Raw genomic sequence first — 25,585 nt, 5'->3', positions numbered from 1 at the left:
CTATTATTTTCCTTTTGGTGACGTCTTTGAATGTTTCTTTATTCAACAGTCCTTCCAATTACCCACAATCTGTTTAGTGATAGAACATTCAATTATTATTTTTAAAAATTTTTTCAAAGAAATCCCCAAAGGCCAAGAGGTTTCCAGCCTGTTTTGATGGGTAGGAATAAAGAGATGGAGGGAAGGTATTGTGGAACCTGCTTGCTGTTTCTGTAAAAGCTCACACATTATACTTCTTTCTACCAGTATTATAAATAACAAAGAGGTACCAGCTTGAAAGCAGGAGACAACCTCGGCCATTTGTAACAAAGCTGAGAAGCAGGAAAGGTGCATAAAGAGTCCTCTGAATTATCCTCCAGGATTGAGTTCACATAGTCCACGTACTTCACTCCTGAGAGAGGAATCCAGGCCCTCACTTAGAGAGATCCTTTATTCCTGTAGAAGTCATTCTGAGAAGTTTTTTTATTTGGTCTTTCCATCCTTAGAAGATCAGAAACCACCATTAAGGAGGTGATTAGGTTTCTGGAAGCAGGTAAATTTATAGAGGCAAGAGCAGGGAAGGAAATAGAAAACCTCTCATACATAGATAATGAGAATTCAACAGTCAGAGCATTTGGACATTAGAAATGGGGCACCCGGCCATCCATTTCTAAAAAGGCTCCGAAGGCCTCATTCTAGCCCTGCAAAATCATTTATATTCACAGTGTTGGTGCTGAGTCAGCAAGGAGGTTGTGTTCCGTATTCTCTGTGTGAGAAAGCAAGTGGAGAGTAAGTGTAAGGCATGAAAAGTTTCATTTACAAAGATTACAGTATGGTGCTTTTGCCTTTAGAAGTAAAACCTCCATTTGTCTTAAAGAATTTTGTTATTTATAAGAATGTCTTATTCTCTGACAATGCCAGCTACAATGTCTGATAAACAGACTCATACCTTAGAGTCTGTTCATCCTCCACTCTGTTGGGTCTCTCCCTTCCTATTTAATCTTGTGGGGAGAGTGCTTTCAGCCCTCCTGAGCTTTTGCTTTTTCAATTTCTCCTCCAGCTTGGCACCCCACTCCCACCCTGTGGCCGTATCACCTTACTGCTCACTCTCTCTGGTGACTCCCCTTCCCCTCACTAATGAAGTGCTCACGCTGTACGCAGCAGTCTTTCGTCTCAGGAAGGGATGCTGCGAAGCAGGAAGCAGCCAGCATGGGGCTAGGGCAGGGGAACCCATCAGTACGAGGGGTGGTTACAAGTACCTGAAGAAATGGCACTTGTGGGAGTTTCCTGGTGGTCTAGTGGTTAGGATTTGGCACTTTCACTGCTGTGGCCGGGTTTCAATCCCTGGACCAGGAACCGAGATCTTGCATCATGCCACTGCAAGCCACAGCCAAAAAGAAAAAAGGAAAAAAAAAAAAAAAGAAATGGCACTTTTTGTGGTGGGTTCCCCTCCTCCCCTAACCTATGTGTTTGGTTAGGGCAGCCTTAGGCCGTGGCTTAGGCTTCGCAGGTCAGGGCTGATTGTTATGGCTGGTCTCTCTTGTTGGTGCCACCCAGCTAGCCAGGTGTCTCTCTGGTACATGGGCACAAAGAGGTTTCTGGAGCTAGTCTGCTTTGGGGCGTTGGCCCTTCTTGCTGGTGCTGCCAGGCCATCCCTGTATCTCTCTGCAGGGCTGGGGAGTGGCAGGCCCAGCAGGGAAAAAGGAAAGGAGAGCACATGCCCTCCAAGCTTATTGACAGTGCGGGTCGTGATCAGTCTCTCTTGTTAGTGCTTCTGGGCTGGCCTGTTGTCAGGCTTCCTGTTTTGTTTCATTTTTTTTTTAAGGCCACATGTATGGCATATGGAATTTCCCAGGCTGGAGTCGAATTGGAGCTACTGCTTCTGGCCTACACCACAGCCACAGCAACATGGGATCTGAGCCATGTCTGCGACCTACACTGCAGCTCACAGCAATGCCAGATCCTTAACCCACTGAGTGAGGCCAGGGCTCAAATCCGAGTCCTCATGGATACTAGTCGAATTCGTTTTACTGCTGAGCCACAACTGGAACTCCAGGAATCCTGTTCTAAGCGGAGACTCTGGCTAGGTTACATGCTCAGGGATAGGAGATACTGGGCCTTGAACCCCTTTTTGTAAGAAACTAGTCAAAACGTAAGATACGCTGGTGCTGTGCTGTTCCTTCAGCCCTGAGGTCCCAAACCAGTTGTTCTTAGCACCTTTCAGAACTCTCCCTTGGTTGCCCCTCACATCACCTCCAGAGTTCACAGATGTGCTTAGTGAAGGCGAGCAGGAGAAACAAGTCTGCGCCCTCATGTCTGGACTAGAAGTCCCTCATTACGTCTTTAAATGCGATTTTTACAGTTGTAATGAAGTACTGTGACACAACATTGACTATTGCTATCTCTTCTTGGCAGTTCAACTTTCTAAATTGCTTTGCCTCACTGTTCTACATTGCCTTTGTCCTGAGGGATATGAAGCTCTTACGTCAGGTGAGTGTGAGAAGGTATCGATTTTTTAGGTTTTAGAGGTGTTTCCTATACCCAGGTAATGTAATTGTTGCCCCATTATTATCTTTACAAATGAAATTATTAAATTTCCTATATTTCTAAACCCAATTCTAAAAAAAAAATGCCATTAGCAGTTGCACTGTGTGTTGTACTCAACTGGAAAGAAATTTGTTGACGCTAACCACCTTGCAAAATAAATCATGTAGGTACCAAAATCAAATACCCAGTTCATATCAAAGCTTGTAAAAGCAATTTTAACAGCAAAAAATGTATTCATTCATTGAACTTTTGTACATGTCTCAGGCTGGTGGTTATTAGTATAACCTTAAATATGTTTTACCCATTTCATTTTTAAGTGAGTAGTTGTTAAACTTTAGAGACCAGCAGATTTTATGCAGTGTTGTATCTTTTCTGAAATGTTCAAGAAAGTCTCACATATGATTTTGTTGTGTTACTATTCCTGGATCCCATAGTAGTAGTGAATAATAAATTAAATACAGATTATTAAATTGAGTATAAATTATTGCTTTCTAAATTGTCTCTTCTATACTTGAGCCAGCTGTCAGTAAGGGCTTTTCCTTCCTGGATTTAATATCCTGTGATCGTTAGCAAGCAGAGTCTCAAAGCCTAGTCTTCTTAATCTTTATCTGAGAGCTTGGGATCATTTTTCAAGAAATGAAAAATATTTTTATAACAGAAAGTTAAAAGTTTTTGTAGTTATGATTCTAACAGTTTACATAACGGTAAAATTAAATATTGTGTTCTTTTTTTTTCCTTTTTTTAATTACTCAATGAATGTAGTGTATTTATAGTTGTACATTGATCATCACAGCATTTCCATTAGTAACTACATTAGATATAATGCTACTTTAAAATTTTTTTTTCTGAAAACTGAGAAGTAATACCTTTGAAATTGATAGGTTAGCTGTACACACCTTCTCCAGTCCCACCACTAGTATATTATTGGGGTTTGACTTCTCATTTCTTATGCTTTAGAGAGTCTCCATTATTTAATAGGGGGCAGGGAGTGGGGAAGCACTCTTTAAAACATAGAATTTTAATATAAGCAAGGTGGTTTGTGATGGAAACATTGATATATATCTGGGGAACGTGGAAATTGACACAGTTCCTCTGGAAACCACTTGGGCAGCTTTGCCAAGAACCTTAATAATCCATCCCTAGTCAACCATCAGAGATGAGGCGTATATTCAACAACAGTGCATGGGCTAAGTAAAAAAAAATTATTAATGACATGGGAAAGTGCTTATAGTATATTGAGTGAGAAAAGAATGTACAAATCTATATACACATAAGATGATTCTACTTATGTTAAATTTGTAGCTAAACTATTTTTTTTTTAAGTTGGTGACATCATTTAGATTCGTATATTGTAGTCAGGATGAGATAATAAAAAAGAAAATTTTGGAGTTCCTGTTGTAGCTCAGTGGGTTAAGAACCCGACATAGTGTCCATAAGGATGCAGGTTTGATCCTTGGCCTCACTATGGGTTAAGGATCTGGAGTTGCGTAAGCTGCAGTGTAGGTCAAAGATGTGGTTCGGATCTGGCATTGCTGTGGCTGTGGTGTAGAGCAGCTGCTGAAGCTGCAATTTAACCCCTAGCCTGAGAACTTCCATATGCTGCAAGTGCAGCCCTGCGACCCTCAAAACACACACACACAATTTCAAGTTAATTCATTCTCCTGACAACTTATAACTACTTTATTTTTTAATTATAATCTTGTTTGTATTATAATCTTTTTGTATTTCAGTCTGTCTTCCCTGTGCAAAACAATAAATTAGAAACATCATTCTAACACCTAGCTTTTCCGATATTAGTTTTTTTTCATTTTTTATTTTATTTTTTTTTATAATTTTTTTAATTTTCCCACTGTACAGCAAGGGGGTCAGGTTATCCTTACATGTATACATTACAATTACATTTTTTCCCCCACCCTTTCTTCTGTTGCAACATGAGTATCTAGACAAAGTTCTCAATGCTACTCAGCAGGATCTCCTTGTAAATCTATTCTAAGTTGTGTCTGATAAGCCCAAGCTCCCGATCCCTCCCACTCCCTCCCCCTCCCATCAGGCAGCCACAAGTCTCTTCTCCAAGTCCATGATTTTCTTTTCTGAGGAGATGTGCATTTGTGCTGGATATTAGATTCCAGTTATAAGTGATATCATATGGTCTTTGTCTTTGTCTTTCTGGCTCATTTCACTCAGGATGAGATTCTCTAGTTCCATCCATGTTGCTGCAAATGGCATTATGTCATTCTTTTTTATGGCTGAGTAGTATTCCATTGTGTATATATACCACATCTTCCAAATCCAATCATCTGTCGATGGACATTTGGGTTGTTTCCACGTCCTGGCTATTGTGAATAGTGCTGCAATGAACATGCGGGTGCACGTGTCTCTTTTAAGTAGAGTTTTGTCCAGATAGATGCCCAAGAGTGGGATTGCGGGGTCATATGGAAGTTCTATGTATAGATTTCTAAGGTATCTCCAAACTGTTCTCCATAGTGGCTGTACCAGTTTCCATTCCCACCAGCAGTGCAGGAGGGTTCCCTTTTCTCCACAGCCCCTCCAGCACTTGTTATTTGTGGATTTATTAATGATGGCCATTCTGACTGGTGTGAGGTGGTATCTCATGGTAGTTTTGATTTGCATTTCTCTTATAATCAGCGATGTTGAGCATTTTTTCATGTGTTTGTTGGCCATCTGTATATCTTCCTTGGAGAAATGTCTATTCAGGTCTTTTGCCCATTTTTCCATTGATTGATTGGTTTTTTTGCTGTTGGGTTGTATAAGTTGTTTATATATTCTAGAGATTAAGCCCTTGTCGGTTGCATCATTTGAAACTGTTTTCTCCCATTCTGTAAGTTGTCTTTTTATTTTCTTTTGGGTTTCCTTTGCTGTGCAAAAGCTTTTCAGTTTGATGAGGTCCCATGGGTTTATTTTTGCTCTAATTTCTATTGCTTTGGGAGACTGACCTGAGAAAATATTCCTGATGTTGATGTCAGAGAATGTTTTGCCTATGTTTTCTTCTAGGAGTTTGATGGTGTCCTGTCGTATATTTAAGTCTTTCAGCCATTTGGAGTTTATTTTTGTGCATGGTGTGAGGGTGTGTTCTAGTTTCATTGCTTTGCATGCAGCTGTCCAGGTTTCCCAGCAATGCTTGCTGAATAGACTTTCTTTTTCCCATTTGATGTTCTTGCCTCCCTTGTCAAAGATTAATTGACCATAGGTGTCAGGGTTTATTTCCGGATTCTCTATTCTGTTCCATTGGTCTCTCTGTCTGTTTTGGTACCAGTACCACACTGTTTTGATGACTGTGGCTTTGTAGTATTTCTTGAAGTCTGGGAGAGTTATGCCTCCTGCTTGGTTTTTGTTTCTCAGGATTGCTTTGGCGATTCTGGGTCTTTTGTTGTTCCATATAAATGTTTGGATTGTTTGTTCTAGTTCTGTGAAAAATGTCCTGGGTAATTTGATAGGGATTGCATTGAATCTGTAGATTGCTTTGGGTAGTATGGCCATTTTTACAATATTGATTTTCCCAATCCCGGAACATGGAATATCTTTCCATTTCTTTACATCTTCTTTGATTAAAGTTTTATAGTTCTCGGCATATAGGTCCTTTACCTCCTTGGTCAGGTGTATTCTGAGGTATTTGATTTTGTGAGGTGCAATTTTAAAAGGTATTATATTTTTGTATTCCTTTTCTAATATTTCATTGCTGGTATACAGAAATGCAACTGACTTCTGAATGTTAGTCTTATAGCCTGCTAGTTTGCTGAATTTATTAATCAGTTCAAGTAGTTTTTGGGTTGAGTCCTTCGGGTTTTCTATGTATAGTATCATGTCATCTGCATACAGTGACAGTTTTATCTCTTCTCTTCCTATATGGATGCCTTTGATTTCTTTTGTTTGTCTAATTGCTGTGGCTAGGGCTTCCAAAACTATGTTGAAGAGCAGTGGTGAGAGTGGGCATCCCTGTCTTGTTCCAGATTTGAGTGAGAAGGCTTTCAGTTTTTCCCCATTGAGTATTATATTTGCTGTGGGTTTATCATAAATGGCTTTGATTATGTTCAGGAATGTTCCCTCTATACCCACTTTGGCGAGGGTCTTGATCATGAATGGATGTTGGACTTTGTCAAATGCTTTTTCTGCGTCTATTGAGATGATCATATGATTTTTGACTTTTTTTTTGTTAATGTGGTATATGATGCTGATTGATTTGCGTATGTTGAACCATCCTTGTGAACCTGGGATGAACCCAACCTGGTCATGGTATATAATTTTTTTGGTATGTTGTTGGATTTGGTTGGCTAAGATTTTGTTGAGAATTTTTGCGTCTATATTCATCAATGATATTGGCCGATAGTTTTCTTTTTTTGGTGGTATCTCTGTCTGGTTTTGGAATGAGGGTGATGGTGGCCTCATAGAATGTCTTTGGGAGTATTCCTTCTTCTTCAACCTTTTGAAAGAGTTTAAGGAGGATGGGCACCAATTCCTCTTTATATGTTTGATAGAATTCACCTGTGAAGCCATCTGGTCCTGGACTTTTATTTGTAGGGAGTGATTTTATGACCTCTTCACTTTCATTTCTAGTGATCGGTCTGTTCAGTTGGTCTGTTTCTGCTTGATTCAGTTTTGGCAGGCTGTAAGATTCTAGAAAATTGTCCATTTCTTCCAGATTGTCAAACTTGTTGCCGTATAGTTGTTCATAGTATTCTCTTATGGTTTTTTGTATTTCTGCTGTATCCGTTGTGATTTCTCCTTTTTCATTTATAATTTTGGTTATTTGGGTTCTTTCTCTCCTCTTTTTAGTGAGTCTGGCCAGGGGTTTGTCCATTTTGTTCACCTTTTCAAAGAACCAGCTCTTGGTTTTATTAGTTTTCTCTATTGTTTTTTGAGTCTCTATTTTATTGATTTCTTCTTTGATCTTTATAATTTCCTTCCTTCTGCTGACTTTAGGACTTTTTTGTTCTTCTTTTTCTAGTTCATTTAGGTGGAGGGTTAAGTTGTCCATTTGGGATCTTTCTTCTTTTTTGAGAAAGGCCTGTGTTGCTATAAATTTCCCTCTGAGCACTGCTTTCACAGCCTCCCATAGATTTTGATAGGCTGTGTCTTCATTATCATTTGTTTCAAGGTAGTTTTTAATTTCCTTTTTGATTTCCTCATTGACCCATTGGTTTTTTAGTAGCATGTTGTTGAGTCTCCATGTAGTAGGTTTTTTCTCTTTCCTTTTCCCATGGTTGGTTTCTAATTTCATGGCATTGTGGTCAGAGAAGATACTTGAGATAATTTCTATGCTCCTAAATTTATTGAGATTAGCTTTGTGTCCCAATATGTGGTCGATTCTTGAGAATGTTCCATGAGCATTTGAGAACAATGTGTATTCTGCTTTTTTTGGATGTGGTGTCTTGAAGATATCAATTAAGTCTAACTTTTCTATTGTTTCCTTTAGGATCTCTGTTGCTCGATATTAGTTTTTATAACATAATAGTATACTGCTTGTTGAAGGGTTGATTTTTTTATTGCATAAATGTACACGTGCTTTGGTTTTGTTAAGCCACACAGCCCCATATCATGTATGTGCTTCTCTTTAGAGTTTGGCCACTCTCCTGATTACCTCCCAGATCCTTAACCAAATTGTGGAATCCCTTCTTCCTTACTGGCTCCAAAAGAAGCACCACGTCCAGGTGAAGAAAAAGGTGCAGGCTTTAAAGGCAGACATCGATGCAACATTATATGAACAAGTTGTTCTGGAAAAGGAAATGGGAACCTACTTGGTAAGTTTGAGTATCGCTGAATTAAACACTGGTTGAACGTGAATACCAGTCATGTTCAGACAGTATACAACAAGTAAGTACACACTCACTGTCTGAGATGTGACTGTTTTGTAAGTGCTTTCCAGGCAGTAGTTCATCAGGAACTCGTTTAAAGTTAACAGGATGGAGCTGTGCATTGACATGCTGTGTCCTGGACCTGAAGTTGTGCCTAACATCCAAAGGATGAGCCCGGTGTATGATGAGACTGCTCCGTCGAGGGTGTGGGAATGTTTCACAGAGGGAGAGGTGAGGGGACCGTGGGGGCAGCAGCGTTGTTTGCTCCTGGCACTTTAGACTCAAAGAAGACAGTGAAGCCCATGGCTGAAAATGGAAGGCCAACCTGAAGATTAATTTATAGCTTATGTTACTTTATGCTATGGTCCATACAAAGTCGTTCCTTAAAGAGAGAATTGGAGTTATTTTTAGGAACTCCAAGTAGCTCATTGGAGGTTCTTAAATATTATTGAGCTCTGGCTATATTCATTATTTCTTTGGGGGGAGAGGGAGGGGTTGGAGGGGGGTCACGTTTGCCTTAGATCATCGTTTCTTACTTCCCGCACCTTCCTTCTGAGTATGATATTCTTCTTAGGGAAGTAGATCCTTCAGTGAGGATCCATTATTGTTAAACTTTCACCGTCTGGTTTTTCATTATGGATGAATGAGTGTACTAAGGACTGAATTTCTTTGCTGACTTTCTTAGTTGTCTTGTATGCTTAAGAATTTTAGTTTGTATGTTCCTCCTGAGCAGAAATCGATTCTGTTTCCCCCTACCCTCTGCTCACTTTTCCTTGTCTTATTTTTGCAGCTCCCTCCCTGGCCCCCCTAGTCTAGAGCCAGGTGTCCATAGCCCAGAACTCCCCTCCCATCTTGTGATGTTGGAGCCTCTGGAGAGCCAGTGGGTAGCATGCTCTTGACACAACCTGTACATTGAGGGCAGCGCTTGTAGCTTTTTGGGGTACCCCCTTTAGGGGTACGGGACCACTGCTCTCGGCCCTGGCTTTGTTCAAACAGCCTGGTTTGAGTTACACTCCAGAGGAGTAGGGTGTCTTTGGTTCCCCTCCCCCAAGGATTCAGATTCTGGCCACCTTGGCCAGCCTGTGCCCTGGGAGCTTGGACAGGCTTCTGATTACTATCTAGCATTCCAGTCTTGCCTGTGCAGGTGATTTTTTTATTGTTTTTGAGTGATGATGTATCTTTTGATTAAAGTGAATATCTATGCACTACCGTTTTCTGTTACTGCTGTGTTTGGGGGAGAGGATGATTTTACGTATAAACTTAAAGCATATCTTGACCAGCAGGACTATTTATGTTTATACATGAAGTGTCAGAGAAACACACAAATACACACACACACACAACACACATGCACATGTGAGCACATGTACACAGGCAGTTAAGAGAAGAAAATAGCACTTGGGCAGAATGTGGAGCCACCTTGCCTGCATTGGCTGAGTGCTGGCTTACTGGTTAAAAACTCAGTCTGATTCATAGTGTCAGGATCCTTTCTTTGCTTGTCCTGGGGAGTGGTATTCGGGGGCTTATGTATTTTTTTCCCCTTCATTCTCTCACAAAAACTAAGCCAGCAGTGTTTCCTGAGTTCTTCATCCCATTCCCGCTCTTACACAGACGTCTCAGCAGGCCCACCTGAAGCTCCCGTGTCTCCTCTTCCCCCTTCTCTCCGTCCTATTTCACACCAAGCAAACCCCTCATATCCTCTTCTGTTTGTGTCATGTCTCTTTCTTGCCCGTTACAGTTTCTTGAAATAATTCTTCTCCATATTGCTATCTCTACTTTCTAGCTTCTTTTCCTGTAATCAGTTAGAACCTGCTTTCAGCTCCTCTTTTTCTTTGAATTGTCTGGGCAGACAGCATTGTCCCCCTAAAGTGACCAAAGCCCAACTCACAGTCTTCTCTGGACCAGCCCCTCCCCTCGTCCTCAGGCTCAATGAATGGTATACAGTAATACAGACAGCGTGCCCCTCATCCACGCAGTTTTAATTCATCTAAGAACTGGATGCTGATAAGATGACAAAATCTTAGATCTTACCTTTCTAATATTTCATGACATCCCATAATACATTTGTGACAGAAGATATGGCAGGCATTGCTCTTGTCATGCCAGCAGTAGGCACCTGAAGCTCTGTGTTATTAATTACTAGGTGACTAACTCGAGAATAAGACTGAAGACTCTGCTTTTCTGTCTCTGTTATTCAACCCGGGCTGTCTGATGTGCAGTAAAGGAAATGTGTACTAATTTCTCTCATGGGCCCTGGGCCTGTGCGTGCATGCTAGGGTTGACAGTGCATCTCCTTATTAACTTAACCTGCTTTCAGGGCCCACATGATCAAACCCATCTTTCCTTCCTCATCTCCTACAGTTCCTCCTTTACTCTCTTCATGGGAGTGACGCCAGATATTGGCTGTTTCAACTCTCTCCATGTATTCTAAAAAGGAGAGGTGATTCGGGGTCTCATTTGCTCTAGATCGTTCTTTGCCATGCCCAGATCCTTCCCCTGGCTACAGTTTTCTCCTCACTACAGTCCATGAGCTTAGAATAGATATTTTCTGTAATCTCACCTGGAGTGCTATATATGAATCTAAAACAATGTTACCAAGATTTGGGAAAAAGCAATTTGACTGCGACTTGAAAAACATTATGATCATAGTAGTACTTGCTCACTCACTGTAGGAAACATGGCAGGTATAGGATGACGGAGTATAAGCAAAAAAAAAAAAAAAAAAAAAAAATTCCCCATAATGTCCCCACTAGGGGTGATCCACTGGGGTCTCTTGACCCAGTTCTTCCCAGCCACAAGGCTGGGCTGTGTAGCCCCCCAGATCCTCACTGGGCACTGCTCTCCCACTCCTGGGAACAGCCAGTTCCTTCCAAGTGTACTGCTGTGTGAGGCTGAATTTTCATGATGGATATTGCAACTAGAATAGCATATTGCTACACAGTAAATGAGCTAGACATTGAGGAGCTAAATGTTTTTTTGTTTTGGAAAATGTAATCATTTTTTCAGACACTATTTTGTATATGTTAATATGCTTTTAATTGTTGAATCAAAGATAAATATTTTTTAAAGTTCTGCATTTTAATTTCTAATAATGGCAGATAGGTAAATATCACTAGGTATAACAACTCCCATAAACAAAAAATCTTTGGTGTCTTTTCTTTAAATAGTTTAGGGCTTTGAAGACCCAAAAGTTTGAAAAGTACAGATCTAGAATAATCCCCCTGCCTTTGTGTTTTTCAAGGCATTAGCTTTTGTGAAGCCACTTGGTTCTGTTGTTGCCTCCCAAGATTCAGGCCCCGAGATTTTGGAGGTGTACGACCGTTGTACCCTGTCAAGGGGGCATTGATGTCAGGTTGTCCCTTGGGTGGGGCTGCCTTGTTAAATCACGTGAGTGACTGGGTGACAGGCGGATAGCAGAGGTTCTTTTTCACTTTGTACTGAAAAGTTATCTGTGGGTTGATACTTTGAGACCCTCCTCTTCACTCTAAGTGGTAGATCTTTAAAAATAGTTTCGAATTGTTGCTGACATATGGGGATGCTATTGATTTTACTATCTCTTACCCAGTAACTTGGCTGAATACTCCTATTATTTCCAATATTTTTTTGGATTTTGTTGGGTTTTCTATGTAGAAAGTAATTTTCTTTTCTTTTTTGGCCTCCCTGAGGCATATGGAGTTCCTAGGCCAACTGTAGCAACACCAGATCCTTATCCCACTGTGCCAGGTTGGGGATTGAACCTGTATCCCAGTGCTCCCAAGATGCTGTCAATCCCATTGTGCCACTGCAGGAACTCCTGTGTAGATAGTTATTTCAGCTACAAATAAATAATGGCCATCATTTCTTGTTTCAGTTTTTACACTTTTTATTACTTATTTGGCTCACTAATATGTTCAATATGATTTGGACAGAAGTAGTTATAACAGGAATCTTTATCTTGTTTCTGATTTTTTTTGTCATCTTACCATTGAGTATTATGTTTGTTCCATGTTTTTGGTAGGTAACTTTTTATCAGTTTAAGAATCTTCTTTCTCTTCCTTATTTGTGAAGAGTTTTCACTGTGAATGATGTTGAATTTAATAAAATTTTTTTTTGCTTCTGCTGAGAGCATCATATTGTCACCTTTAATTAATGTTTTCATTTATATTAATAACTTTCCTAATGGAACACCATGTTTGCATTTAAATGATGAACTCCATTAGTTCAATATTTTTTATCCACATTGTTATGTTAAATATGCTAATATTTTATCTAGGTTTATACCATTTGCTAATAATTTCCCTTTCTCAGTCACTGGGATAGGGCTTCCGTGTTATTATTGTGGAGACTGTTGCTAAGCCAAAGCCTGGCAATGTAACGTTGATTAAAGAACAGTTTTAGGAAAAGAGCAGCCCATACCTCCATGCTGCAGGTTGCCCTCTTCCTCACTTTCTTCTGCACACACTCTGCACAGGGTGGTGTGAGGAGCCAGTGAGATGGGTCCCCTGGAAACTGAACCTTTGTTTTCATACACGTAATAAATTAGATATGTAAAATTACTTACGCTTCAAAGATATATCATAGTTCTCTTAAAAATAGTGTATGTTCTAATACCTTTTTAAAATAATATGTCATTGTAATATAGTTGATTTACAATGTTGTGTTAGTTTCAGGTGTACAGCAAAGTGATTAAGTCATATATATGTACATATAACCTATATGGGAAAAAATCTGAAGGGAATGAATATATGGATATATATATATAGATATCTATCTCTCTCTATATATATCTCCATTCTTTTCAGATTTGTTTCCCATATTTGTTATTACAGAATTTTTTTCTTTCTAGGGCCGAACCTGTGGCATATGGAAGTTCCCAGGCTAGGGGTCAAATCAGAGCTACAGCTGCTGGCCTACACCACAGCCACAGCAAGGCAGGATCCAAGCCTCGTCTGTGACCTACAACACAGGTCACAGCAACACCAGATCCTTAATCCACTGAGCAAGGCCAGGAATCGAACCTGCATCCTCATGGATCCTAGTCGGGTTCATTAACCAACCGTTGAATCACGAAGGGAATTCCCTATTACAGAATATTGAGTAGAGTTTCCTCTGCTATGCAGTAGGTCCTTGTTACTTATCTATTTTATATATATTAGTATGTATCTGTTAATCCCCAACTCCTAATTTATCCCTTCCCACCGCCACCTTTCCCCTTTGGTAACCATAAGCTTGATTTTGAAATCTGTGAGTCTGTTTCTCTTTTGTAAGTTCATTTGTATCATGTTTTTTGGATTCCACATATAAGTGATATCACATGATACTTGTCTTTGACTTAGTATCATAATCTCTAGGTCCATCCATGTTGCTACAGATGGCATTATTTCATTCTTTTTTATGGCTAAGTAATATTCCATTGTATATATGTACCACATCTTCTGCTTTAGTATTCTTCATAATGTCTTTAAGTTTATAAATAGGTAAGTTAGTCTTTACTAGCTTGCAGCTATAGAGAGTGTCTTGGTTAATGTATTTTGCTTTTAGTGTGTGATTTTTTTAATTTGTTAAATTTGCATTTTTTTTCCTTCTTGCTGTTGGATTATGTCTGTGGTTTGCTAAATTAACTCCCAAGTGCTCAGAAAACACTGATAATGTTACCATGTAAATACTACCACTCAGCATGCACTTTTGTGAGATGGAAGCACAGAATATGGGGTACACAGCTGTATAGAGAAGAGGCTCCCTGGGGCTGGGCACTAAAAAAGCCAGGAAGACCTTTGCATGGTTCCTGGAGATTGCTCAGTTGCACACGTGAGAGAAACTGCATACATCTCCTCAGGGGTTCAACTTTTCTTTTTTGTCTTTATAGGGCCACTGGTGGCATCTGAAAGTTCCCAGGCTAGAGGTCAAATCGGAGTTGTAGCTGCCAGCCTACACCACAGCCACAGCAACGTGGGATCCTTAACCCACTGAGCAAGGCCAGAGATTTCAAACCCACATCCTCACGGATACTAGTTGGGTTTGTTACCGCTGAGCCCCAACAGGAACCCCTCAACCTTTTATTTTACGAGGTGAAACAACATCATTTTGAAAGCTGAGCATAAGCTATCAGGATTTCTTAAGAGTGAATTGTGGTAACAATGACTTGATTGCTAAGATTTTCACTTTCCCAACTCTTGATTTCTTCACTCTTCAGAGAAATAAATTGATGCTATACTACAGAACATATTTTAAAACTGCATCTGTATGCTGCAACACAACATAAGGAAATTCTTCCTAGAGCCAAATGAAACCAGAGTTTAGAAACTGCTCACCACTGAATCCCCAGCTGAGCGTCATCCTGCCAGCTCCCGCAGCACATGTGTTTGGCATTAATCTTTGGCAAGCCTGTGGAATCATACTTAATCCAAATATCCAGAGCATCTGGAAGAAGCACTTCCTGCCATTCCCAATACTCTGTAATTATGTTTGGGTATTCTCCTATTTTAGTAAAATATAAAATAAGAGAAGAATCGACTAAAAGTAGGTCTGATTTATACTAAAGCTCTCAGTTGCTGAGCCCAATATGCATACCTTGGTGAAAGACTGACTGAGATACAGTAGTAATAATTATAATCATTTAAAATATTAATGTTTAATATTGCTTGAAAATACTGTGATAAGTGTTTTTCTTCAACTGAAAGTGTTGTTGCCTGTGTACTAGATGATCATCAGAGCATGTGGGGATGCTGGGAGCTGCCGACTGTGTCCTGAGCTGTCATGAGGACTGGCTGCATCACTCCATCACTGCAGCATGTAGAGCTGGTCCGCCCCTCTCTGGTCAGTGTGAACTGGGGCATTGTGACCAGCAGGCCTCTTGGGAGGTGTCTGAGTGGCAGGTCACTGGGTTCTGTCCAGGAGAGCTGATGTTATTCAGGTGACAAGTCAGAGTCATCAGCATTAGGCATCCTACTTCAATGCAGGCTCCTTTTTCCAATTTTTAAAGATCACTAGGAGTTCCCTAGTGGCTCAGTGGGTTAGGCATCCAGCATCGTTACTGCTGTGGCTCTGGTTACTGTGATGGTGCAGGTTTGATCCCTGGCCCAGGAACTTCTGTGTGCCACGGATGCAGCCAAAAAAAAAAAAAAAAAAAAAATCACTATATAACTTGCCTCTTACTTACTTTTTTTTTTTTTTGCCATTTCTTGGGCCGCTCCCACGGCATATGGAGGTTCCCAGGCTAGGGGTCGAATCAGAGCTGTAGCCGCCGGCCTACGCCAGAGCCACAGCAATACGGGATCCGAGCTGCGTCTGCAACCTACACCACAGCTCACGGCAACGTCGGATCCTTAACCCACTGAGCAAGGCCAGGGATCAAATCCTCAATGTCATGGTTCTTAGTCGGATTCCTTAACCACTGAGCCACGGCAGGAACTCCCTTACTTATCATTTTCATCTCTTACCTCTGAATCAAGGGCATATATTATGACTTTTGCTCCTTTCTTCCTTTGACTAAACCTTTTAAACATCAGAAAAGTTTTTAAATATAGTTTTCAGAGGGGTCTCTTCATTCTTCCCTGGTTTCCCCATTTTCTGCTGTGGACTCTTTTTTTTTTTTTTTTTTTTTTTTTTGGCTTTGGCCTCCTTGATGTGTCTGCTCCTTATGCTAGGGTGACTCTGGAGAGCTTCCTCATCATTCTCAGCTTTTTTTCCTTTACTTTTTTAAAAAGTTGAGATAATAATTCACATACCATAAAATTAGCTGGTTTCAAGGGTACAGTATAGAAGATTTTAGTGAATTCACGAAGTGGAACCAGCATCACCACTGTCTAATTCCAGAACATTTTCATCATCCCCCTCCCCATGAACCCTCCCATATCCATTAGCAAGAACAACACCCTCCCCCAGTTTAGCAACCAGCAACCTACATTCTGTTATTGGGGATTTACCTATTCTGTGCATTTTGTATAAATGAGATCACGTAATATGTGGCCTTTTGTGTCTGGCTTCTTTCACTCAACGTAATTTTTCAAGGTTTTATTCATGCTGTAGCATGCATCAGTTTTCCATTTTTTATGGTCAAATAATATTCCATTATATGGATATACTACATTTTATTTATCCATTCATCAGTTGATAGACATTTGGATTGTTTCCACTTTTTAGCTATTATGAATAATGCTGCTGTGAACATCTCTGTAAAAGTTTTTTTGTCTGAACAAATGTTGCCATATGCTAGTTCATATGTTAACTCTATATTTAACTTTTTAAGGAACTGCTAGTCTATTTTAAGAAGCAGTGGTACCATTCTACATTCCAATCAACCATATTTGAGGGTCCCTTTTTGTCCCACATCCTCACTTGTTGTTGTTTTTTTTTTTTTGTTTGGCCGTGCCTGCAGTGTGTGGAAGTTTCCAGGCCAGAGATCAAACCTGAGCCACAGCAGTGACCACACTGAATCCTTTACTGCCAGGCCACCAGAGAACTTCTGTTTGTTTTTGTTTTTGCTTTGTTTTGTTTTTTTTTGGCTGCACCTGCAGCACGTGAAAGTTCCCCAGGCCAGGATCAAACCCATGCTACAGCAGAAATCCAAGCCACTGCAATGACAGTGCTGGATCCTTAACCCCCCATGCCACAGGAGAACTCCTGTTTGTTTTCTTTTTTAATGACAGCCATTCTAGGTGTGAAGTGATACTTCATCGTGGACTTGATTTGTATTTCCTTAATGCCTAGATATATTGATCATCTTTCATGTACTTTTTGGTCATTTGTACCTCCTCTTTGCAGAAAAATATATTCATATTCTTTGGTAATTTTTTAAATGGAGTGATCTCTCTTTTTGTTATTGAGTTATAAAAGTTCTTCCTGTATTCGGAAAAAAAATTTCTTTTTCTTTCTTTCTTTCTTTCTTTCTTTTTTTTTTTTTTTTTTTTGCTTTTTAGGGCTGCACCTGCAGCATATGGAAGTTCCCAGGCTAGGGGTTGAATCAGATCTACTGTTCCTGTCCTTCGACTTCGCCTTCACCTTAGCAATGCAGAATGTGAGCCTCATCTTCGACCTATACCACAGCTCACGGCAGCATCAGATCCTTAACCCATGAGCGAGGCCAGGGATCAAACCCACATCCTCATGGATCCTAGTTGGGTGCGTTAACTGCTAAGCCACGGAGGGAACTCCTGAATATAAATGTCTTAATCAGATATATGATTTGCAAATATCTTTCTGCGGGTTATCTTTTTAATTTCTTGATGGTGTCCTTTGATCCACAAAAGTTTTAAATTTCTACCAAGTCCAGTTTCTTTCTTTTTTGTAGCTTGTGCTCTTAGTGTCATATCTGAGAAACCATTGCCTAATCCAAGTTCAGGAAGATGGATTCCTCTATCATTTGTTGAGTGTTTTCACCATGAAAGGGTGCTAGATTTTGTTTTTTCTGAGTCTATTGAGATGGTTAAATATATTTATATATACATACGTGTATACTGATAAAACTGTTCTATTATTAATGTGTATCACAGTGACTGATACTCATATGTTCAACCAGTCTTATAATCCTGGGATAAATACTGTTGATCACAGTGTAACATCCTTTTACTCTCTTTGCTGGATCCAGCTTGCAGATATTTTGTAGAGGATTTTTGTACCTTTTTTTTCTTTTTTGTCTTTTTGCCATTTCTTGGGCCGCTCCCACGGCATATGGAGGTTCCCAGGCTAGGGGTCGAATCAGAGCTGTAGCCGCCGGCCTATGCCAGAGCCACAGCAATGCGGGATCTGAGCCGCATCCTACACCACAGCTCACAGCAACGCCGGATCGTTAACCCACTGAGCAAGGCCAGGGATCGAACCCGCAACCTCATGGTTCCTAGTCGGATTCGTTAACCACTGTGCCATGACAGGAACTCCAGATTTTTGTATCTCTATTCAGACATATTGGTCTGTAGTTTTCTTGTGGTGTCTTCATCTGGCTTTGGCATTATGGTTATACTGGCTTCATAGAATGAGTTGGGAAGTGTTTCTTCCTCTTGTTCTTTTTGGAAGACTTTGTGAAGACTTGGTATTCTTCTCATGTGTGACAGAATTCACAAGTGAAGCTATCTGGGCCTTGGTTTTACTTTGTGCAAAGTGTTTTCATTGCTAACTCAGTCCTTTGACCTGTTAAAGCTCTCTTTAGATGTTCTGTTTCTTCTTGAGTCAATTTTTGTTTTTGTTATGGTGGTGGTGGTGATTGCCTCCCCACCCCCCAACTTTTGGCTGCACCTGCGGCATATAAAAGTTCCCAGGTTAGGGATCCAGTCTGAGCCACAGCAATGACAACACCAAATCCTTAACCACTGCATCACCAGAGAACTCCCTTCTTGAGTCACTTTTGATAGTTTGTGTCATTCTAAGAATTTATCCATTTTATCAAGGTTATTTAATGTTATTTTGGCATATAATTGTTCATAGTATTTCCTTATAAGTCTCCCCTCACCTTATTGACTGTAAAGGTCAGTAGTAATGTCCCCTCTTTCATTCCTGATTTTAGTAATATGAATCTTTTTTTTCTTGCACAGTCTAGGTAATGGTTTGCCATTTTGTTGATCTTTTCAAAAAAGTGATGTTTGGTTTTATTGATCATTGTTATTTTTTTATTCTCCATTTTATTCATTCCATTCTGATCTTTATTATTTTTTTTCCTTCTGCTTACTTTAGGTTTAGTCTACTCTTCTTTTTCTAGTTTCTTAAGATGAAAATTTTAGTTATTATAAGATCTTTTTTTTTTTACAAAGACATTTATAGTCATGCATTTCCCTCTGAGCACTGATTCCACTACATATCATAAGTGTTGGTATGTTTCATTTGCCTCAAAGTATTTTCTAATTTTTCTGGTGATTTCTTATTTAAATCATTGTGTTTTTTTTGGAGTATGTTGCTCAATTTTCATATAGTATGTGAATTTCCAAAGTTTCCTTCTGTTATAGATTTCCAATTTCATTCCACTGTGGTCAGAGAGGATACTTGGTATGATTGTTAAGCTTTTTAAATTTGTTGAGAATTGTTTTATGGTCTAACATATTATCTATCCTGAAGAATGTTCCATGCACGCTTGAGAAGAACAAGTATTCAGCTGTTGGGCTGAATGTCCTGTAGATGTCTGTCAGGTCTCTGTTTTTGTGTTAGGGCATACCTTCAACACTAAGCAGTAAGTTTGTATTCTGCCTGAGCATTCACTTTCTGCTTGTGCAGAGCCTCAGAGTCAGTCAGAGATGAGACCTTAGACCTTTCTCAGGTCTTTGCTGAGCTTGTGTATGATCCTCTGCATGTACCTGATCTTCTCAATTCCCAGTAAAATGTCAGGGCTTTGCAAGCCCCCATGGATATCTGGTTCCTAAGCCTTTTGAGCTCCCTGGCTAGTCTGTTGTTTGCCCCAGCTGCTACTCATTACCTCAGGCTGACTGATGTTAAAACTGTCAATGAACATCCCTAGGGGGAAGCTTTAGCACCGGGAAGACTCAGTGAGGTAAAACAGGCTTTTTGAGTGGGGTCTTTGAGGCATTCAAAGAACTGTGACCCTACTATCTCCCTCTGGTGTTGGAATGCATGCTGTTACTTTTTGAATCTGCTGCAGAACTGAGGATCAGGACATGAGATTAGAGTAAGTTAAAATACCATGAAATTGAGCTGTTCGTCTTGACTAAATGCCGCCCTTGTTGCTGCAGGCCTTTAGTTGATTTCCAAGGTACTGAAAAATTGATTTTGACAAATTTTGCCATTTGTTGTTGTTATTTGCTTTTATGGAGAGGTATAATCAGCTTTTTAGTGGGGGGTGTCAGGAACTGAGATTCTAGGGTGCTCATGATGTGAAGGTACCATCATACAAGATTTCTAATAGTGATACTGGATCATTTCTTTTTACTAGGTCAGAAGCAAACATCTTTAGCTTTGCTGTTGTTTACCTTAGAAAAAAATGTAATAATTCAATGATTTGGCATGAGAAGAGCAGCTATATCATTTTTTTATTCTTTATTTCAGGAACTTTAATATAAAGTTGTCTTTGAATTTAAGTAAATTCTGTTCTTTAAAAGGAGGAATTGAGAGAAATTCTTTGAATTTGTTTTTTGTTTGTTTGTTTGTTTTGGTTACAGGCCCATACCTTGAATAATATTGCAAAAGGTTATTCTTATTAAATGACATTAAAACAATACCTGTTTTCTTCTTGTGGTTTATGTTTTCATTTCCAGGGCACCTTCGATGATTACTTGGAGTTATTCCTGCAGTTTGGTTATGTGAGCCTTTTCTCCTGTGTCTACCCACTGGCAGCCGCCTTTGCTGTGCTAAATAATCTCACTGAAGTTAATTCAGATGCCTTAAAAATGTGCAGGGTCTTCAAACGTCCATTCTCAGAACCTTCAGCTAATATTGGTGTATGGCAGGTAATTATTTGAGAAGAATTCTTTCTTTTTTTTTTTTTTTTTTTTTTTTTTTTTTGTCTTTTCTAGGGCTGCATCTGTGGCATATGGAGGTTCCCAGGCTAGGGGTCAAATCAGAGCTGTAGCCACTGGCCTACACCAGAGCCTCAGCAACACAGGATCCGAGCTGAGTCTGCGACCTACACCACAGCTCATGGCAACGCCGGATCCTTAATCCACTGAGCGAGGCCAGGGATCGAACCCGCAACCTCATGGTTCCTAGTCGGATTTGTTAACCACTAAGCCACAATGGGAACTCCAAGAAAAAATTATTTCTTTAAAAAAATAAAATGAGACATCGTGACTTAAAAAAACAAAACAAAACCCTGTGGAGAGATTTGAGGAAACTAGATTTTATCCTTGCTGTGCAATTTCAGATGGTCATTAACTTTCTCTGGTTCTTGCTTTTCTTGTTTTTAAAATTGGGAATGGAGATGAAGAAGGTAAGCTATAACTCAGACATAAAACCTGCAGATGTAAAACTTTAGCAGTTTTCTTGGAGGACAGTCAAGCTGTGCTTCACCCACCGGATGAAGAGACCCTCCCCACTGCATTGACAGTGGAGATCGTACGGGGAGCCTGGACTTCCACCTTCATTCTTACCTAGCAGTAATGAGGTTCCCTTTCAGGTCCCTGCTGGAGTGTTTTCAGAGAAAGCCAAGTGGAGAGTGAAGACTTTTACTACCCCCAAGAAGGCCTCATGAGAGCATTTATGCCCCTCTCAGCAAAGGAAGTATCAGTGGTGGTCTAGTGGGAACCCAGAACTTCCCACCTTGGGTGTCAGTGGTGTCCATGTAGAAAGCTGGAGGTCTACCTGCTAGTGACAAGATATTGTCCCCTATTCTCCTCTTGGAATGGTATCAGAGGAACCAACTAAAACAACAAGATCTGGAGTCTTACGACACCGCAAGTATCAAGGCTTCAATTTAAAAAAAAAAAATCACTCATTATGCAAAGAACCAGGATGATATGAAACTGAATGAAAAAAAAAGCATTCGGCACCAAGATGACACAAATGTTGGAACCATTATATAAAGATTTTAAAGCAGCCATTATAAAAAAAATAAACAAGCAATTACACACCTAAAACAGATGAAAAAGTAGAAAGAATTAGAAAGTCCCAGCAAAGAAGTAGATATTAAAGAATAATCAAATAGACATTTTGGAAGTGGAAAATAAATAACAAAAAGCTCAGTGAATGGGTGCAATAACAGAATGGAAGGGATAGAAGAAAGAAGCAAAAACTGGAAAATAGAACAATAGAAAATTACCATTACCTGATTTGAACAACAGAGAGAAAATCGACTGGAGAAGTAAATGTAGCTTCAGAGAGCTCTGTGACTCTAACTACAACAACAAAAATCTAGCATTCCTATTATTAGAGTCCCAAAAGGAAAGGAGAAAGGAAGGACTGAAAGAGTACTTGGAATATTAATGGTCAAAACTCATCAGATTTGGGAAGAGACCTAAAACTACAGGTTAAAAAGCCAGGTGAACCCCAAACAGGATAAACCCAAAGAATTTCATGCCAAAGTACATCATACTCAAACATATGAAAACTAAAGACAAAGTCTTGAAAGCACTAAGAGAGAGATGATATCTTTGCCTGTAGGGGAAAAACAAGATGATAGCCAGTTTTTCAAGCTGGAAATCATGGAGGCTAAAAGAAAGTGGCACAATATTTTTCAAGTGCTTAACTAAAAGAACTATCAATACAGAATCCCATATTCAGAGAAAATACCCTACCAGAAAGAAGGGGAAATCAAGACACTCTCAGAAGAAGAAGGAATACTAAGATAATTCGTTGCCAGCAGACCTATCCTAAAAAAAGGGCTAAGAGTTCCTGAAACTGAGGAAATGATTAAGGAACAAATCTGGAAATGTTAGAAAGCAAAATCATGATAAGCAAAAACACAAGTAGATGTAATAGATTTTCCCTCTCCTCTTATAAAGTTATGTTTGATAGTTGAAACTAAAAAACCCAGTGCAATCTAATGGTTCTAAATATATGAAGAGAAAATATTAAGTATTATAAATTGGAAGTGGTAAAGGAAGGCAAGATTTCTATAATTCACTTGAACTAAATGACTGTACAAGTAGAGTGAATATATGTGTGCATATATATATATAGACACACGTATAAAATATATATTTGTATGTGTACATGCATATAAATACCTGGATCAACCTCTAAAAAGCTGTATAAAAGATACACTTTAAAACAAATCAAAATGTAGTACTAAAAAATGTTGAATAACTTACAATAAGACAGGAAAAAGAAAACAGAAATGAAAAAACAGAAAATGAAGGGTAGACTTAAGTCAATATCTTAATTACATTAACTGCAAAGATTCTAAAGAAATCAGTTAAGGATAAAAATTGGCATAGTGGATTAAAATACATAGCTCAACTATATGCCGTCCACAGGAAACGCAATTAAAACGTGATATAAGTAGATTGAGAGGTAAAGGATAGAAAAAAATGTACGTGGAAAAATTAATCAAAAGGAAGCAAGTGTTGATATATTAATATCAGATAAAAATAGACTTATTAGCAAAGAAAATTACCAGAAAGTAACATTCTATGATGATGAAAGGGGTCAAATTATGAAGACGAGGTAGCAATCTTAATAGGTATATGCATAAAACCTATTTTAAAATGTGTGAACTAAAATTATGAAACCGAAAGGAGAAATAGATGAGTCCACAGAGTTGGAGATTTCAGCATCCTCTTCTTAGCAATTGACAGAACACTAGAGAGGAAATCATCAAGGGTATAGGAGAACTCAACAACACTATTAAATAACAGACTCTAATCCATGTTATAGAACATTCTACTTAACAACAAAAGAATATACAGTTTTTTCAAGTGTTTACAGAACATTCAACAATATAAACCATCTCCTGTTGAAACAAACTTAAAAATTTTTAAGAACTGAAATTATGCAATATGCTTTCCAACCAAAATGGAATCAGACTAGAAATCAATAACAGAAATATAATAGGAAAATCTCCAAACACTTGAAAACTAGACAGCATATTTGTAAATAATCATGAGACAAAAAGTGTCAAGTGAAGTCAAAACATTCATTGAACTAATTAAAAATGAAAATAGTCAGAGTTCCCGTTGTGACACAGCAGAAACGAATCCAACTAGGAACGACGAGGTTGCGGGTTTGATCTCTGGCCTCACTCAGTGGGTTAAGGATCTGGTGTTGCCGTGAACTGTGGAGTAGGTCGCAGACATGGCTCAGATCTGGCATTGCTGTGGCTCTGGCAGGCAGCAACAGCTCTGATTTGACCCTAGCCTGTTGAACCTCCATATGCCACAGGTGTGGCCCTAAAAAGACAAAAGAAGACAAAAAAGAAAAAGAAAATAGAGCATATCAAACTTTTGGGGATATAGCTAAAGCAGTACTGACTGAGAAGTTTGTAGCACTGAATGCATACACTGGAAAAGAGGGAAATTCTCGAATAAGTAATCTAATTCCTACTCAAGAAACTAGAAACAAAACACAAAACAAACCCCAAAGAAGCAGAAGGAAGGAAATAATGAGGTACAAACCAATGAAATTGAAAATAGAGAAGATCAATGAAACGAAGAGTTGGTTCTTTAGAGAGATCAATACAATTAACAAATGTCTAACAAGACTAATAAGAAAGAAGAGACAAATAACTAGTATAAAAATTAAATATCAGCTATCACTTGACCTTGCAGACTTCAAAAAGATAATAAGGGAGTATTATGAACAACTCTGCACATGTAAATTTGACAACTTGGCTGAAATGGGCCACTTCCTCCAAAAATACAGACTACCACAACCCACCCAGTATGGAATAGATAATTTGAGTATCCCCACAAGTATAAGAAAATGAATATGCAGTTACAAATTCCCCCAAAAGACATATTCTGACCCAAATGGTTTTACTGGTGAATTCTCACATTTAAAGAAGTAACACCAGTTTTACACAATTTCTTCCAGAAAACAGAGGAGGAGGGGATATTTCCCAATTCATTTTATGAAGTTACTATAACTATGATAGTAAAACAAGACAGAGTATAAAAAAGAAAATAACACACCAATATCTGTTGTGAATAAATACACCAATAGCTTAACAATGATTAAAACATAGAATTCAGCAATATATAAAAATAATTAAACAACATGACAAATGGAATTTAGCCCAGGGATGCAAGCCTGGATCAGTATTGAAAAATCAAACAATGTAGTCTACCGTATTAATAATCCAAAGAAGAAAAATCACATGATTATATCCGTACTTAAAAACATTTGATAAAACATATTACTCATTAATTTTGAAACTCCCAGTAAAATAGTAATAGAGGGGAATTACTTCAAATTGATAAGGAGCATGTGTAAAAAAAGCTTTAAAGCTAATAACATCGTACTTATTAGTGAAAGGTTAAATGCTTTCTAAGATTAGGAACAATGGAAGAATGCACTTTCAATACTCTTATCGAATGGTAGAAATAGTAGAAATTCTATCTAGCATAGTAAAGCCAGTGATATCTCCAGTTTACCCACTAGCTGATCACAGGTACATGAGCAAGCCCAGTCAATGTCAGCTGAGACCAAAAAACTTGCCTAGATGGGCACAGCCTAAATTGTCCACCTACAGAATCATGAGCTAAATAAATGGTGGTTATTTTGAGCCACAGAGTTTGGGATGATTGTTACACAGCAATAACTAACTAATATAGGAAGATTCAGTATTCTAAATATATCACTTCTCCTTTAATATACAAATTAGTTAATCTACAAGTTAGTTTATAGATGTAGCACTATTCCAATGGAAGTTTTTCTTTTAACTAGGTAAAATTATTGCC

At 38.9% G+C, this 25,585-nt stretch overlaps 1 protein-coding gene across 5 annotated transcripts in view; it reads left to right on the top strand.

Annotated features, from left to right (window-relative positions):
- Positions 1–25,585, top strand: part of ANO10 (anoctamin 10) — a 274,985-nt gene that overhangs the window by 86,598 nt on the left and 162,802 nt on the right. For all 5 annotated transcript variants that reach the window (XM_013981531.3, XM_021071718.2, XM_021071717.2 and 2 more), the window contains exons 8-10: positions 2,395–2,469; positions 8,100–8,282; positions 20,510–20,701. In XM_013981531.3, the coding sequence (XP_013836985.2) occupies positions 2,395–2,469; positions 8,100–8,282; positions 20,510–20,701 (450 nt within the window). The remainder of the gene's footprint in view (positions 1–2,394; positions 2,470–8,099; positions 8,283–20,509; positions 20,702–25,585) is intronic.

Source organism: Sus scrofa, chromosome 13, assembly GCF_054392235.1.
Source record: "Sus scrofa isolate SSC_HxYL_T2T_F1_AM1 chromosome 13, Sscrofa_HxYL_maternal_Yorkshire_Landrace_v2.0, whole genome shotgun sequence".
In the NCBI taxonomy this organism is placed as follows: Eukaryota; Metazoa; Chordata; class Mammalia; order Artiodactyla; family Suidae; genus Sus; species Sus scrofa.
The sequence above is the reverse complement of the archived record's forward strand: the minus strand, read 5'-3'. Positions and strand labels throughout refer to the sequence as shown.